Source organism: Phasianus colchicus, chromosome 7, assembly GCF_987193195.1.
Source record: "Phasianus colchicus chromosome 7, bPhaCol1.hap1.1, whole genome shotgun sequence".
Lineage (NCBI taxonomy): Eukaryota > Metazoa > Chordata > Aves > Galliformes > Phasianidae > Phasianus > Phasianus colchicus.
In genome coordinates, this window is record NC_143442.1 from 20,578,918 (window position 1) to 20,593,818 (window position 14,901).

Below are 14,901 nucleotides of genomic sequence, written 5' to 3' on the forward strand. Positions count from 1 at the left end.
ACATTTTTAAATGCTTCTGTCATGAAAATTCTTATGTAAAGGCAGGAAGCATTCCAGTTCCCTAGAGGAAGCTATAGCTATTAAAATTTCTTCCTGGTGACGAGCACTCAAGTAAGCATTGTATCAAATGGCCAAAATCAGAATCTTGGAAGCAAACTTAACATCTTGATTTGAAAACTGAAACATTTTGAATGATTCAAAGTGGGGAGTGCAAGTCTCCATCATAAACATAGATTATTTATCTTCTGGGGAAAAAGCAGGAATCAGTACATGTACAGGTGGTACAACTTCTGTTACAGACAAGGACCTTTGCTTTAGTTTATTTTATTTTATTTTTTTCATTCAGCGAGTCTGTAGTTTTTTGCTACTCAGTTTTCAGGTGATGTCTATTTTCAGCGTCTCAGGTCCCACTCACTAAGACAAAGACCTAACAGTTGGGATATTAAAGGCGTATGATCTTTGAACAGAAGCTCTTCTGTTCAAACAGAAGAGCATAGGGCATGTTAAACATCAAAAACTAAGTCCGGGGTATAGTTTTATTTCTTCAATTCAGTTACTGACAATGGCAATTACGTATTTATCCAGCATCATTGCTTTCTTCTTACTTAGTCACATTTTTCATCCTAAGTAACAACTTTTTATTTATACTTCCACCCTCAACTAGTGCCCAACTGGTGGTACTGTTGGAATATTTCAAGCGTTGTTTGAATTTTCAGCAAGAGCTGCCTAAGAGAAGGCCCACAGAGTCTCCCAGTGAGCTGTCAGTCTGCTGAGCAGTGAGCCTGCCTTACAACCAGCCTGTGATGAAGGTGATTGTCTGTTTCCAAGCGCAGTCTGCAGCTCTGTTTGGAGGCTGGAGTGAATGGGAAGCTGTCACTTAAGGGACCGAAGACTTTTAGACTCAGTGAAAGATAAAAACATTTGATACTTTTCAAAGATTCTGTGCATTTGTATTAAACACATTGTTACTCCAATCATCAGACAATTTCCAGAAATGCCCGAATGCAAAGCCAATCCATTGTCACATTAAGTATAGTAAATGCTCCAAGGCTATCCCAGCAATGCAAAATCACCAGAAATCTTTAAGCAATGTCACGTATCCAAGAGTTTAATGCATTATTATGCAAATACTTTTCAAGTATTTCACCCCTACATGCCAAACTGGGAATATGGCCTTCCATATCTTCACAGTATTCATCCTCTGTTCTCTCAATTAGGAAGGGGGAAAAAACACTTGGTGGCCTTAATCAGCACCACTAATCCACTTCACAAATTGGAAGCCATAAGAAAATGTACTAATTCAGATACATGTAAAAATAAAGTTTACTATAAGACTTTACCCTTTGTGACACTAACTCTAACATCCCTTACACAAACTATTTCAACTGCTTTAGCTCTATACAAAGGCAATAATAATCTCCACTAGAAAGAATATAGCTTAAGTGCATTATAACATGTTCTTCGCTGTAAGAAACATCATCCATATGATTATCTTTGAAGTTGTAAGGGGGTGAGGAACACTAATGCTAAGGTAACAAAGGACAGAGCAACATCCATTCACCGACAGTCAGATTTTTCAGCTTGATGGTTCTCATGTTGCTTTAAGATTAGTGCTGTAGTAACAGCAAATGCCAGAAACAACACTATTTTGAACTGCCGATGCCATGCACAAAAAAACGTTAAATATGGAAAAGTTGAACATTCTCAAAGTTAATGATATAAGGAAGACTTTACAAGACTGTCAAAAGTTGCTGTCTTTGCCGCTAACTAGCGTGACAGGTTTGAAGCAATAAGAGCAAGTAGTTTTCTGAGCTTAGCAACAAAACTGCTCTCCTTACTTTGTTAAAATTCTGAAGAGAAAAATATTCTGCTAGAGGCTAAAACTAAGCATGAGAAATTTTATCTGAAAATATATCTTCTGCTTGTGAAAGATCAGAAGGAAAGAAGCAAAGGTTTGAACAGATCTACTTTTGCAACATTAACCACAGGATAAAGGATTGCTCTTTTTTCTTTCATAGTCCAATGCTTCCAAATACTTCATTTAGGCACCCTAAGTACTTCTCTTTCTGCTAGGACTTAGACATTTCACTCTTTAGTGGCCTTATGGGTTTGGTAACCACTTACGAATAGGCAATTATTAGTGGAGCAGATGTGCCTGTCTGTCATGGGACTATCCAAGTGAATGGCTAACGACAGACCAGACCTTCACAGGTCCTCATCCTTTCCATCTTTGTACAGAAGCCAACTAATACCTATTTGTACTTGTGAGCATGTAAACAGTGATCAGTATAAAATGCCTTCCCCTCCTCCCATCTACATAAAAATCAACCCCATGCTACAAACATTAATTTTAACTGAATAGAGATAGAGATAAGTAGAGAAAATCCTTGGTTATCTGACTCGCAGTGCTAAGTTAGGCAGGGTACAGAGTCTTAGAGGATAAAACACAAGACATCCTGGATATCAGTTCACAGCAAAAGGTGCTACTCACACCACTTCCTGCTGCCTTGGGGAGTCTCATATTCAACGAGTGACCAGACCTGACCCTGCCTAGTTTATGAGATTACACACAATCGCAGCCCAAGGTGATTATCACCAGCTATAGAATGTCACATTATAAAGTCTAAGTGAGGTAAGAAACCTGTAAATAATAAAATTATCCTTTTATAGGTCACTTTATTCAATAGTCCAGCCTGTTTCCTGGAGGAGTGATTAGTAATAGAAAATAATTAGGAGATGCCAGATGGGAGGAGGAGTTTTAAAAAAGAAAAAAAAAAAAAGACCCAACACACAGCTATGGAAACAGAACAACAAATGACAGAGCTGCCAGCTAGCAACCCACTGCAGTTCCTCACTGCCCAGGAAGCTCGTGGCATGAGTAAGAAGTGGTAATCACACTCCTGCTCTGAGAGAAATCCGTCATACTCATGTCTGGGACCACTGGAAGGACAATGAAGTTGTGAGAACAGAAAATCAGTTTTAAAGAAAAGGCCTTCATTTCCATAAATAGGGATGTGGGGCTTCATGGCTATACACCTCAGCAGCCTTTCTGGGAGCCACAGGTATACAGCCCCTGGAGATGGGAAGCAACAGGCTCCTCATAGGGCTGAAGCCACAATCTCTATCTTGAGCCTGACCTCTCTATTCCCATGCCCCATCTCTTCATACCTATGATAAAATCTCTCTGCACCTGAAGATGGCCCAGACCAGATCAACCTCCCTGGCTTCTTGAGAGCTGAGGGAGCTTCCTCCTTCCCTCTGCTAGCCTACACCAATGAAAAAGAAAGGAAATGCCTGCCAGTCAACAACAGAGAAGCTATGGTCAGGTAAGAAAGGCAGTAAAAATGTAACCAGATCCAAACTATCAAATGTCAGAAACCCCGGAAAGGACTGCATTTTACTAGCAAGAGCTACACAGATATACTTCTATCAACACTGAAAGCACAGGAAAAGAAAAGCACCTCATTCATCGCTAATGGCTTCATTTTATCAGCAACAACACAAGCAGTATTCTTCAGACTTAATTGCACAGCAATCATACTGCTTTACAGCCTTCTTAATGGTTTGGTTCAGCGTTCATTTTACAAAGGCTTGAGCAGGCACATGAATACACCGAGGGCAATTATCCCCTGTGCTTTTGTGGAGAGCCTGGTTGTGAGCCTGAGGGACTACCCCTAATTTCATATGGCAGTTGGCCCCTCGATATAATTAAACACCAGACTTTACAAAACTCCACCTCTGTATATAGACCTCACGTGCCAGATCACGAAAAAGCTACACTTACTTGATAAAACAGAAGGCGATGAGGCAGCTCTTCTCAGCGAGCAACTAAGTGACTGGCACCTACAAAGCAAGGCTGAACTGGGATGCTGATCCTCAGCTATGCCTATCCACAGCACAGCACTGAGATGGGAGGCATACTGTGCATTTGAAATGCAACCTGACCCAAGACCCTAAGACACTCTTCACTTCGAAGTTTGTGTGGCCTTAATTGCTTTTAACTTTGCAATACTAGACCAGCAGCATCTAGTCAGGCTACCAACACAGACATACAGCTTTCACTCCGTGGTGGCCATTACATTAACGTGCTTTAGAGGCACAGGTGGGTGAGGTTCTGGAAGGTTAAATGGAATCAGCTGGAATGCCATTTGCAAAGCACAGGAACTAATAGGGCACAGCTGAGTGCCAGCAGGACTAGCAAGGAAAGAAGATGACAGTTTGCCTGGGAAAATCAGTTGAGCCAAGGAACTGTGTTTAGCACTGGAGCGGAGACACTGGTCCAGCTTGAGAAGAGTCTGGCTTGCTAGTATACCTTCTGCAAGCACAAAGCACCAGTGAGAGAAGAACAAAATCTTCTGTGACCTGGGGATTCAATTAGCAAACTTTATGCTTCATTTGGAAGCCCTGAATCTTAGAACAAGATCAGTTTATATAATCTTTTTAGTGTATCAATTTTACTGCCACACTGAACATGAATAAGGGCGTAGGTTACTCTCAGTGACTGTGAGCAGAAAAAGCACCCTGCAGAAAGGATCCTTCTCGTGCTGATGCCTGCACACTGAACAGCACGTGCGATTAGCTCATCTTTCTCAGGTCTTAATAAACACACAGTTAAGTTGAAAACATATGTGCTTATAAAAACATAATGCCGCCATTTACAGTCTTATTTTGAACTGCATATGCCATACGTAATGGCAGATACATAGCACTAGGTCACTGCCACCAGAAATGCCAAGGACCAGAAGGGAAGATGAGAAAGGCTGAGGTAACCTCTGTGGAGCATAATGTTGCCGATGTACTGCAGCAGCTACCTAAAGAGCAGACTCATCCTTCGTTCCATTAGGAGCTTTCTTGGTATTGACAAAATTGTCTGTGCTTTGAAGCCTCTGCTAAAAGATGGGCTAAGCCCAGAAGAAATAAATAGAAGTTTTTGCCTTCCACAGAGTTATGTTTTATTTATAAATTACATTAAACTTCCAGAATGATTGTCACAGACACCCGCGCAGGGACTGGGGAAGAACATTTGTGAGAAAAGAGTTGACAATCTCCTCAAGTTAACCCGTGGGATTCTTCAGTGCTCAGCCTCACGTGTCTTTAAGCGTACTTCACGGTAAACGTTTATAAGCTGTACGTGTAACAGCATTGCTGCTTTGACACTACCTTTGATCTAGCTACAGCTTGTCTAGGTGCCAGACCTTACACATCCATCTTTTCTGATAAAATCGTTAATTTGATTAAGTGGAAATATTTCAAACAGCTTCCAGCATCAAGATTTCCTCACTCCCAAAGCACCAAAGTCTTCTTCTATGATCACTAAGGCCTTGTCTTCATTCCAGCCCCCCCTGCTCCCAGGCTGGGCATTACCGGTGCCAAGTAAAACGCAACAGTTGCCTTCCTCCATTACAGACTTCCCTAAAGGGGATTATGCCTCTGCAACAGAATACTGTATCTTTCTCAGCTACATTCTCTGATATTCTTTCCCTGAAAATAAAATGAACTGTGGTGGAGAGAGATTTTGTGCAGATTTAACAGATTGGAGTGAGAACAAGAGCAGATAAACAGTAGTGCTCTTAGTGAAATTACCAGTGCTGGCTCAAGATTGGAAAATAGACTGGTCCTTTGGGAGCAGCCGTAACGGTGACCCTCCATTTTGGATGTGGAGGCTGGTATGAATCCATTAAAAATGTAGGCAGATATTGCAATTAACTTTATGCTCTGGATTATCTTTTGAGGCAGGCTTAAAAGCAGGTTTCCTACTAAAATGACATACATTTACATTTCCCTGAACAAACTTGCAGACCATCAGCCTTCATCACTACAGAGGAAAATAAACGGTATCACCTCTCGGACCGTAAAAAATAGAACAAATGAGTGATTTTGTTGTATAACTGCTGCACAAACCTCCTCTCAATTCTTTCCATGGATGGGAATTGGACTGAATGTAGCACAGTCTAGAAAGAGGTTTCATCTGATTTGCTATTACTACAGCTTCTGGAAGAAACAGCACTTGTCACCAGTGTAAACAAGAATAGATACAATATCCTAACATTAACCTCAGTATTTCATTCTGAAAGACAGGAGAGCGATAACTGATTATTTTGTTTTCTTATAACTGATGTTAAATTTTGGATAAATCATACACCTTACATTAGTATCTCAAAGCATGTCAAAATGAAAAAAATAATTTCATGCTTTGCGGGGCTTTCAAGAAGGATTTTGATGTATATATCTAGGTATTTATTAATTTCATAGAGCTACCATTTTTGTAAGGTATTTAACTCAATCAAGTCATCTCTTTCAAGGCCATAATTACCCCTGAGAGAGGAAAATGTTCAGAAATCCATCAGTATTCAAGGCACGAGAGGAACAGTAAATCTTGTGATAGTGGGTATTATTTCCATCCCCACATTAGCCATACTGACTGAATCCACATGGGAAGCCCCTTTCAAATGAATCCCAGGCCTCTCTCTAACAGACAGACCACGATGGCTGCACAATTGAGTCCTGAACAATCTGCAGACTGTTTTGGGAACCAGCAATACCCTTATAGCATGGCAGCTAAAATACCAATTCAGGGCACTGAAACACGTCAAGCCCTTTCCCATTTTCAATCTCCTCTGCTCCAGTTATCTATTTAATTCTTTCACAGGTTATGAAAATCATAAATCAGTACCCAGTAATTTTATTTTCAACTTGTACAAAGTAAACAGTAAAAATCCTTCTCATAACCAGGGAGGCAGAGTAGAGTGCATAATATTCTCATGCTTTTTCTCTTAAGAGCTGCATCTTAAATCACTCCACAATGTGGTCTGTTGCAGGACTCAGTACTTAGGAGTATTGTGACTTGTGTCCTACAGTTCTCATCTACTGACTGTGTAATTTTTGCCTTTTCAACTTTTATGGTCTTTAAATACTTCCCCTTTCCTAAAACTCATTTTAAACGCATTGAATATAACAGGTCACTTAGCATACAATGAGTTCTTCTAATACAGATTAATAGCTGAAAAGAGTGGAGAACAAATGAAGTAGTATTACTGCATGCCAGGAGGGATCTAATATACATCAGTGGCATTCTCTGCCAAAGCCCCATACCAAATTCATGGCTAGGCAAAGTGCTCTTTAGTATTTAATTCTCAAGTTGGAGGTGTGTTCTCTGGCTGCCCAATTTCCTCCACTTGATTTTATGTCAGGAAGTGAAATTACACTCCCACCAGCTGTTCCCCAGCCAGTGTATATCTCTTTTCTTTTCTTCTTCTGAAGGATTTATCTTTTGTACACCACTCACACAGGACTGGGGAACAGCCACAAAGCTTAAAGTTGGATCTGAACATCCACTGAATCTGCAAATCTGGGAGCATATTTAGTCTCAGTACTCAAGACCTAGACTTTTTTCTCTGTTTACAGAGGAGAAACAGATAGTGGTGACAATTGAAGGAGAAGCTCCCTGACAACAGTATAAAGCAGTATAAAGGTGCATTAGTTGCCAAATACTGCACTGTGCAGAAATTTTCTTTATCACCATTCCCGGGTCAGTGTTATAGTACACAGCTTTTGCTTTTCAGATGATAAGACAACTTTTTTTTTTTATTGTTGTATTTTGGACAATTTTCTTTGCGTTCTCTGCTAGAATTGTCAACGTTGATTCAGTGATGTACTCTTCATATTGAATAATTCCTCTTGCCAAGGATAAATAGAAAATACTTGACCTATTTATCAATATCCTACAAGAAAGCTTCCTTCTACCATGGCTAAATTATTCAAGTGATTGCTCATAATAAGGCCGGGAGTATGTGATTATAAATTGAAGTTTTAAAGTAAATATCAGTAAGAAGCAGGAGCCCGCACAAAAAGAGTACAGTGACCTTCCAAGCAACTTAGTAGAGGATGTACTACTACTACTCAACAAAAAGCTCATAATCTAGAAGGTCTCCTTTCCCCACCACTCGTGCAGTTGCACACATATCCCTTCCATGAGACACTGAGCAAGGCCACTGCTGCGTTCCTCTGCCTCCCCACATCCTACAATCTACAGAGGACAGAAGAAGGATTTGGCAAGCCTTAGCTGGGCCCCAGGGCTCACTGCAAATGCTGAGGTTGCTGCTGGGACCATGTACCAGTCACATGGCTGAGCGTCTCGTTACCCTTGGAGATTTGCTGGGTGAGGTAACACTTGGGAGTCTCTGCCATTTTCCAGCACAGGTGCTAAGAGGTGGACACAGGCAGCAAAGGTGTGACCTCTCTGCCACTCCACAGTAAAAGGAATATGCTGTGCCTTTCCTGTGTAGCCAAGAGTAGTGACTCCAACTGGCAATGACTTTAAATTAAACTGGAATCTCCACATTTAACTGTGCTGAGATGACTGTGTGCCCCACTGTGTCCATGTCAACGTGGTTCCAAGGCACATACACTGAAGAGATTCAAAAGCCAGGTTTTAGGCTGGCAACCATTACTACAATTCAGCCATGCTGCAGACAAAGCAACTTGAGTTGCTTGTAAATTCCAAACAGTGTGGGATGCTGCAATTACACAACTGACCTCTCAAAAAGTTTTCCACGTAAAATTTCAAGATGCGAGAAATGCTTAATAGGTATCAAACTATCTAATGAAAAATATTTGAAAGAATATTCGTACTTTGTTGATGAAGCTGACATAACACCATGAATTGTACAAAAAACCCAGCATCTTTCAGCAATAGTAATCAAAATCCCTTTTTCATCACTCTAAAAAATGTTGTGGCGGAACAGAGTTGTGTTGTCACTTGAAAGCTGCTACATGCAGTAAGAGTCAATTTTACCCAACCAAGCCGAAGTGGTGACTTCCAGAACTCACACAGAAGATTTTTACCCAGGCTTTGCATTACAACGAACCCTCTATGATAACACAAAGAAATTCTTTTGAAACAGCACGCTGCAAGTCAGTGGCTGTCAGGAGTTGTCACACCCCTACCACCAGTACTTAACAGGCAACAAATCCAATGTTTAGTATGGTCAACTAGTATCAATATGCCCATTGGGATTTCTTTCGTTAAGATTATCTGATTGCAGTAAGGCAAACTGAGATTCATTCTCGGACCATGTTGGGAGCTTCATCTCTCAGCAAATTCAGCACGGGTCTGGTGCTTCAGACTGCTGGAGAAGGATTTGAAGGACCAAAACTACAAGCCTCTCTACGGACTCTGAACACAACTTAGTTTCATTATGATGCTTGTGTATGTTGGAAATCATTAGTGAGACCCCTTCTTCCCCTCAAGACAGACTGCGATCACAGACATATTTCTGATTGGAAAAACAAACACATGTTCCAAACTAAGGCTAGTATTTCTTCAAAGCATCAAAAGCATATTAGATACTCCTAATGTCATTGTGAAGTCAGTGAAGTAGGGGAGCAAATCAGATTATTATACATGCATTCACACATAAACATATGTAAGAATACACTTTAAAGAGACTTTAACATGCTGGCTTTTCAATAAACAAAGTAATTAGTTTAACATGATGGAATCTATATTTTGCTTTCTTTTAGAAAGTCTCCATCAAGTGAATAATGTTTCAGGCAGCTGCTTTGTCTGCCTGATGCCTTCCCACCTCCTTTAATATTTGTTTTCACTGGTTCTAAGATTTCTTTTTTGTTCGTTTTTCTTTTTTGATCCACAATGCAGTCAGTTCTCAGCTGATAATGCAACTCTCTGAAGAGAGCAATCTTTCTTCATAAGTCTGGCTGAGGCAAAAAATAGCACTGTCAGCTTCTGACAGACCGAACTTAGCCGAGTGAAATGTTTTAACTTTTTATCATCTTAATGAACAGGCTTATTTATAATGTGGACGACTTTACTGTCATTGTATGCAGACTGCAGCAGAGATTATGGAATGCATTTTGTTTGGGGAACGCTGTAAAGAATGTAAGGAATACATTTTTTTGACCAATGGGCAATTGTTTTAGACACTGTAAACAATCTCAAGATGATATATTCTTAGCCTACTTGAAATAAAGGAATGACTTAATGGTAACATCTGTAATAGTGAAAAAAACCTGAAGAAAGGAACCTTACAATGAAAAATAACAGATTTCTGAATCTGAAATTTGCAATATGCACAAGTACACCATTTAAAAAAAACACTGAAACAATGTAAAATATTACTACTAATGCAATACTAGAAATAATTGCGTAGACTAAATATCTACAGGTACCTTTAGTACTTTATAGTGGGATGGGAAGGTTAAATGTATAAAATAAAACATCTAACAGAAAGAAGAGTGTGGGTTAACAATTGCTTACCCTCTTTTCTGCTACCTCATCCTCTCCTGTAGAGTCTTTGCCATCATGTGCATCTCTCAGGGTTGGCATATGTTTTTTGTGTGCTGGCTCTCTGTTTAAAGTTGTATATCCTATGTGTTCATAAATTGGATTTATTGTCATCTTGGCAATGTATTCTGCTGCCTTGGTTTCAATATAAAGAGTAATCAATCCATCTGTCACCAGGTCATGGATGGACTCAAAACGTTTCTCCCCAACAAAGTGCTTGCCATCGTAGTAGAGTCTGAAGTTTCTGGTTTGACTTCCAAATCTGCCTCAATGAAATGGGAAAGTATTTTTTTAAAATAACAGTAAGCAAGAATAAAGAAGAGTAATCAAGCCTTTGCAAACAATAAAAAAATACTTTATCACTTAAAGCTGTGACTAAGCTAAGTCCAGTTCAGAAGTGACTAAAAAACTCAACTACTACTTAGGACGGACAGGACGGAGAGATTAACAACTGCAGATAGATAGCCAAAACAATAACTGTCCCAGAAGAGGCTGTTTATTCTTGCATTCTCTTAACCCCTTGATTATCCTGTGGAAAAAACTGAAAATTACTTCATGTTCTTTATGGCGTTTTTTAGTACTTCACTACTGCACCACTGTAGTCCATTTGCCTGGCTCTAATATGAAGGGTTCTCACAATAAAGTCCTCTATTACAGTTGATCAATATGGAGTTTTGATGCAGTCTCAGACCTCTGCACCTCTGCTTTCTTGCTGGAAGAGGCCATTCAGGGCTCAGCTTGGCTTCAGTGCCAACAATTACACTGAAGCAGAACTGCTGCCAGCAGTGGAGCAGCACAGGACGAAATGGCACAAGGGCAAGCATTCTTTATTCCTGGCCAAAGGCCAAGGACTAACTCTTCAAGCTTTATACAAAACTCCTTCTGTGTTATGGTTGTTAAGTCCTGAGCTTCAAGCAAATCTTTGTAACATGCATAACGCGTAAGCTATCTGATGCTAGCAATTCTGCAGTCTGGATGCAATCAGACTTTGATGCAGGCAACCACAAGCAGGAACACGGATTTTACCTGAATATCAGCACTTTTCAAAATCTATACTTTGAACCTGCAACAATTTGCTGCCTGAAAGTAAACTTGTAAAACACAGCCGTGTTGCGCTTAGAAACAACCAATGCATTTCGTGCAGAGAAGATGGAGGCAAGGAGCTTCCTTCATAGTTCACTTCAGTGTTGTTGATCAGACAGCAGGAAGGGTGCTGCTCGGGGCACTGGGCCCCTTTGTGAGGTCAGATCAGCCAAATGCATATTAGAAACTAAATTTGGAAGAATGAATTGCTTTCATTTCACAATCAAAATTTTCATAAAAGATGTTAAGGAAAAACGCCGGTGCTTTGCTGAAGTGATTTCTTTTCAAAGGAGCCTTGGCCAACAACAGAAAGCATATTAGACCTTGCCTTGGGTGAAATATACATGCAATCTTTCTGCAAGTATGGGCAAAACCATTTGTTCTTTGATGTGTAATTTTTCCTCATGTTTTCTGAATCAAAATGCCAAACTTGACAGTGACTGTAATTTCAGGAGCTACTACATTTGAAGTACACTTAATTGTGAAGCAACGCACTCCTGGGGAGCTCTCAGGAATCCACATCTGGCTCACTAATAATAGAGGACATGTTGTGTAGAAACTACCTGGCATTTTACTGGAAATTAATTGGAACATATATCCACATTTTTAAGCCACACAAACAAAATGTTCACCACATCACACTGAAAAGCAAGACATTACAAAACAACAGGAAAAAATGCATTTTTACCCAACAATAATTTGATCACAAACAGAATTTGGAGTGAAAACAAGACATAGAGAAAGCAAAAAGATGACATCCCAAGTTAGAGCAGAAGGGGTAGGAACATGTTCAGGCTCATTCTTCAAAGCATCTTCCTTCCAGGCACATGCCAGACAACATTTTTGAGAAGACTGGGCATAAATCAATTTTAATTGGACTGTTAATTCACTAATGAATCTCTTCTTCCCTCTCACACATTACTTTTTATTGGTTATACCCAGTAGTTAGATGTGACCAGTATCATCCCAACATCTCCTCAAGCTCCCTATCTCTACTTCCAGCATTTTTACTTCCTTCCCTGCAACAGTAAGCTTTCTGAGGCATGCACTGTCTGCAAGTTGTGTATTCACACAGCACCAGTCTGCAATGAGGGACCAGTCTATCCTGGAGCTCATGAGTGACACAGCAGCACAAATACTTTACTGTATAAAGTGGCAAAATCGATTCAACTTAGAATGTGACAGGAAAGTTTTGCCCATGTGACACTTTCCTTGCGTGCCCTCTGCTATCCATAAGGTCAATACGAGCTCAGAGTGCTCAGCACTGCACAGTGCCAAAGCAAGTACAACCTTCACTACCTCCTGCTCAAGCCAGCAGGAACAACACACATGGAGCACAGACAGCGTTAGAGTTTAGCAAAAACAGAGTAAGTTTGAAGATGAAGAATAATGGGCCTAAATGATAACATCCAATAGAATGATTTTTATTAAGAGACGCATCAGGTGAATTGCTGTTCTAATCAGTAACATATGCTCTGGCAGTACTTACGGCAGAGCTTTAAAGAAGCAGAAGGTCACTTGTGGCTCTTAGCTTTCTAGGAGAGAAAGTATTATGCTAATCTTATCAAGAAAAGATAAGGCACAGAAAAGCTTCTCAGGGCTGATTACTACCCGTGGCTTTAATAACATCCTTCAGAGTCTAAAACAAAGTTCTGAAGATAGCCAAATGCAGAGAACGATCAGAAGTTTTTCAAAGATTTATGCTCTTCCCATTGGGGTCAGCAGGTGCATGGTTGTACCCCAGCTGTTTTACTGAACAGCCCTTATGCTGTACATCTGTTCACACTGCTGCCCATAAAGCATGAAAGATACCACAAGGAATAGGATTCCCTAAAGGGCATCATCTTTATCCCACTGCTGACCCACATTTCAACACACAAGTACACAGTTTTAGTTCTTTAACAACACTCATACTTAAACTCGTCTTTTAAACCTCACAAACAGGCTGAAACCTCTTCCCATATGGATCTGGGGAGTGGAACATCCATTTCTCTCTGCATGCATGGCACTCAACCTCCTCAGTTCAAAATACCTTAAGATAATTTAACAATTAGCTCTTAAGGAAAGGTATTTAGACAAACAAGTTACTCTGTGTCAGTGCCGTAATCGCTTGGAAAAGGTGTTGCAGGGGGTGAAAATGGAATGGTTTGCCTTTATCTGCTTTTCTATTTGTTCCACATCGAACTGTTTTCTCTCTATTCATTTCTTATTGGAAACACTGTGGGGAAATGTATTGTTTTTTAAATTGAATAGTATTAGCAACAAGGAAGAAAAAATCCACACAAATCAATGCACCAAGAATCTCTTACAAAGACTGTACCATCAATACAATGTCTGGTAACTCTTCACTTTACCTTTCTCAAACTCATTTGAATTTCTCACCACACAATGATACTATTTTGATGAAATTACAATATAAATGCAAATGTACACGCCCATTTGCAAATGATCAATCCAAATTTAATCTTCAGTCTTATTTAATGTTATGGTTTAATTTTTTCCATTAGCAAGAATATTTCCTTATGTTTACCTTCTATAACATCACTGCAGAGTACTTTATACATCACCGTGGAAACTGAGTACAGCCAAGATTTGATATTTCAACTTCCTGATGGTCTTTTCCTAAAGGCAAGCATTAGTACCAGCTGTTTTTTGTTTTAGAAATAGAAAACAGGACACAAATAATGTATGTTCTCCTTGGATTAAACAAGGGAACACTAGATGTTTTTCCAAGAAAAAGAAATAGACCTCTTACACGTCAAACAGTTCCATTGTATCTATTGTGCATTTGTTTGCAAGCAGCAGGACTAGAGATAAAAGACTTTTCTTATTCCAAGTTGTCTGAAAAGCAATCACTCTGTCTAGTCCCCTTGGTTTCCAATGGGGCAGAGTGTCTACAACGTGGGAAAATGGATTAAATGGTAGAGTAAATGTGGCTAGTAATAAAGGACTGAAGAGCTGAATTAGGTATCATAGCATGAGAAAGGCGGGCTTCAGACTCCACCAACCACTCTGTAAGCAGCATTCATTGATCAAACAAAAGGAAGAAGTGAAGGACTAAGAGCCCATCTGTGCTTTCTTACCATTTAGATGATGGATTTTACAGTCCAAACACAGAACAGTACAGTAGCTATTCACTTCTTTCACAGGCTATTTTATGATGAGAAGAGTATCTAGCCCCCACCTAAAGACAAAAGCACTGTTTAAACGCTTAGCTGCCACCATACCATAACCTTAGCATCCCACAGTGATTCCAATATCCTCATTAGTTGTGACATTGTCATCTTCATACTCGGAGCTAGGAAATCTTAAGTTCTGTGCGTGTGACAGAAGCTCACTTGGACATATTCTTCCTTTGGAGAAAAGTGTCTTTAATGCACTTTGTGGCCAGAAGGTAGAAGTCTTGCAAAAAAATTAAATGTCATAATTTCAGCTCTAACTTCTGAAAACTCTCATTCAATACTTAAGGGTCTTGATAACTCCAAAAAAAGCTACAGAAATGTAAGCAATGTTGA

The 14,901-nt window shown here is 39.8% G+C and overlaps 1 protein-coding gene across 2 annotated transcripts in view; it reads right to left on the reverse strand.

The window, feature by feature from the left end:
• The window catches only part of CHN1 (chimerin 1), an 80,033-nt gene that overhangs the window by 30,421 nt on the left and 34,711 nt on the right, over positions 1-14,901 (reverse strand). For both annotated transcript variants that reach the window (XM_031599442.2, XM_090144071.1), the window contains exon 6: positions 10,277-10,565. In XM_031599442.2, coding sequence (XP_031455302.1) covers positions 10,277-10,565 — 289 coding nt within the window. The remainder of the gene's footprint in view (positions 1-10,276; positions 10,566-14,901) is intronic.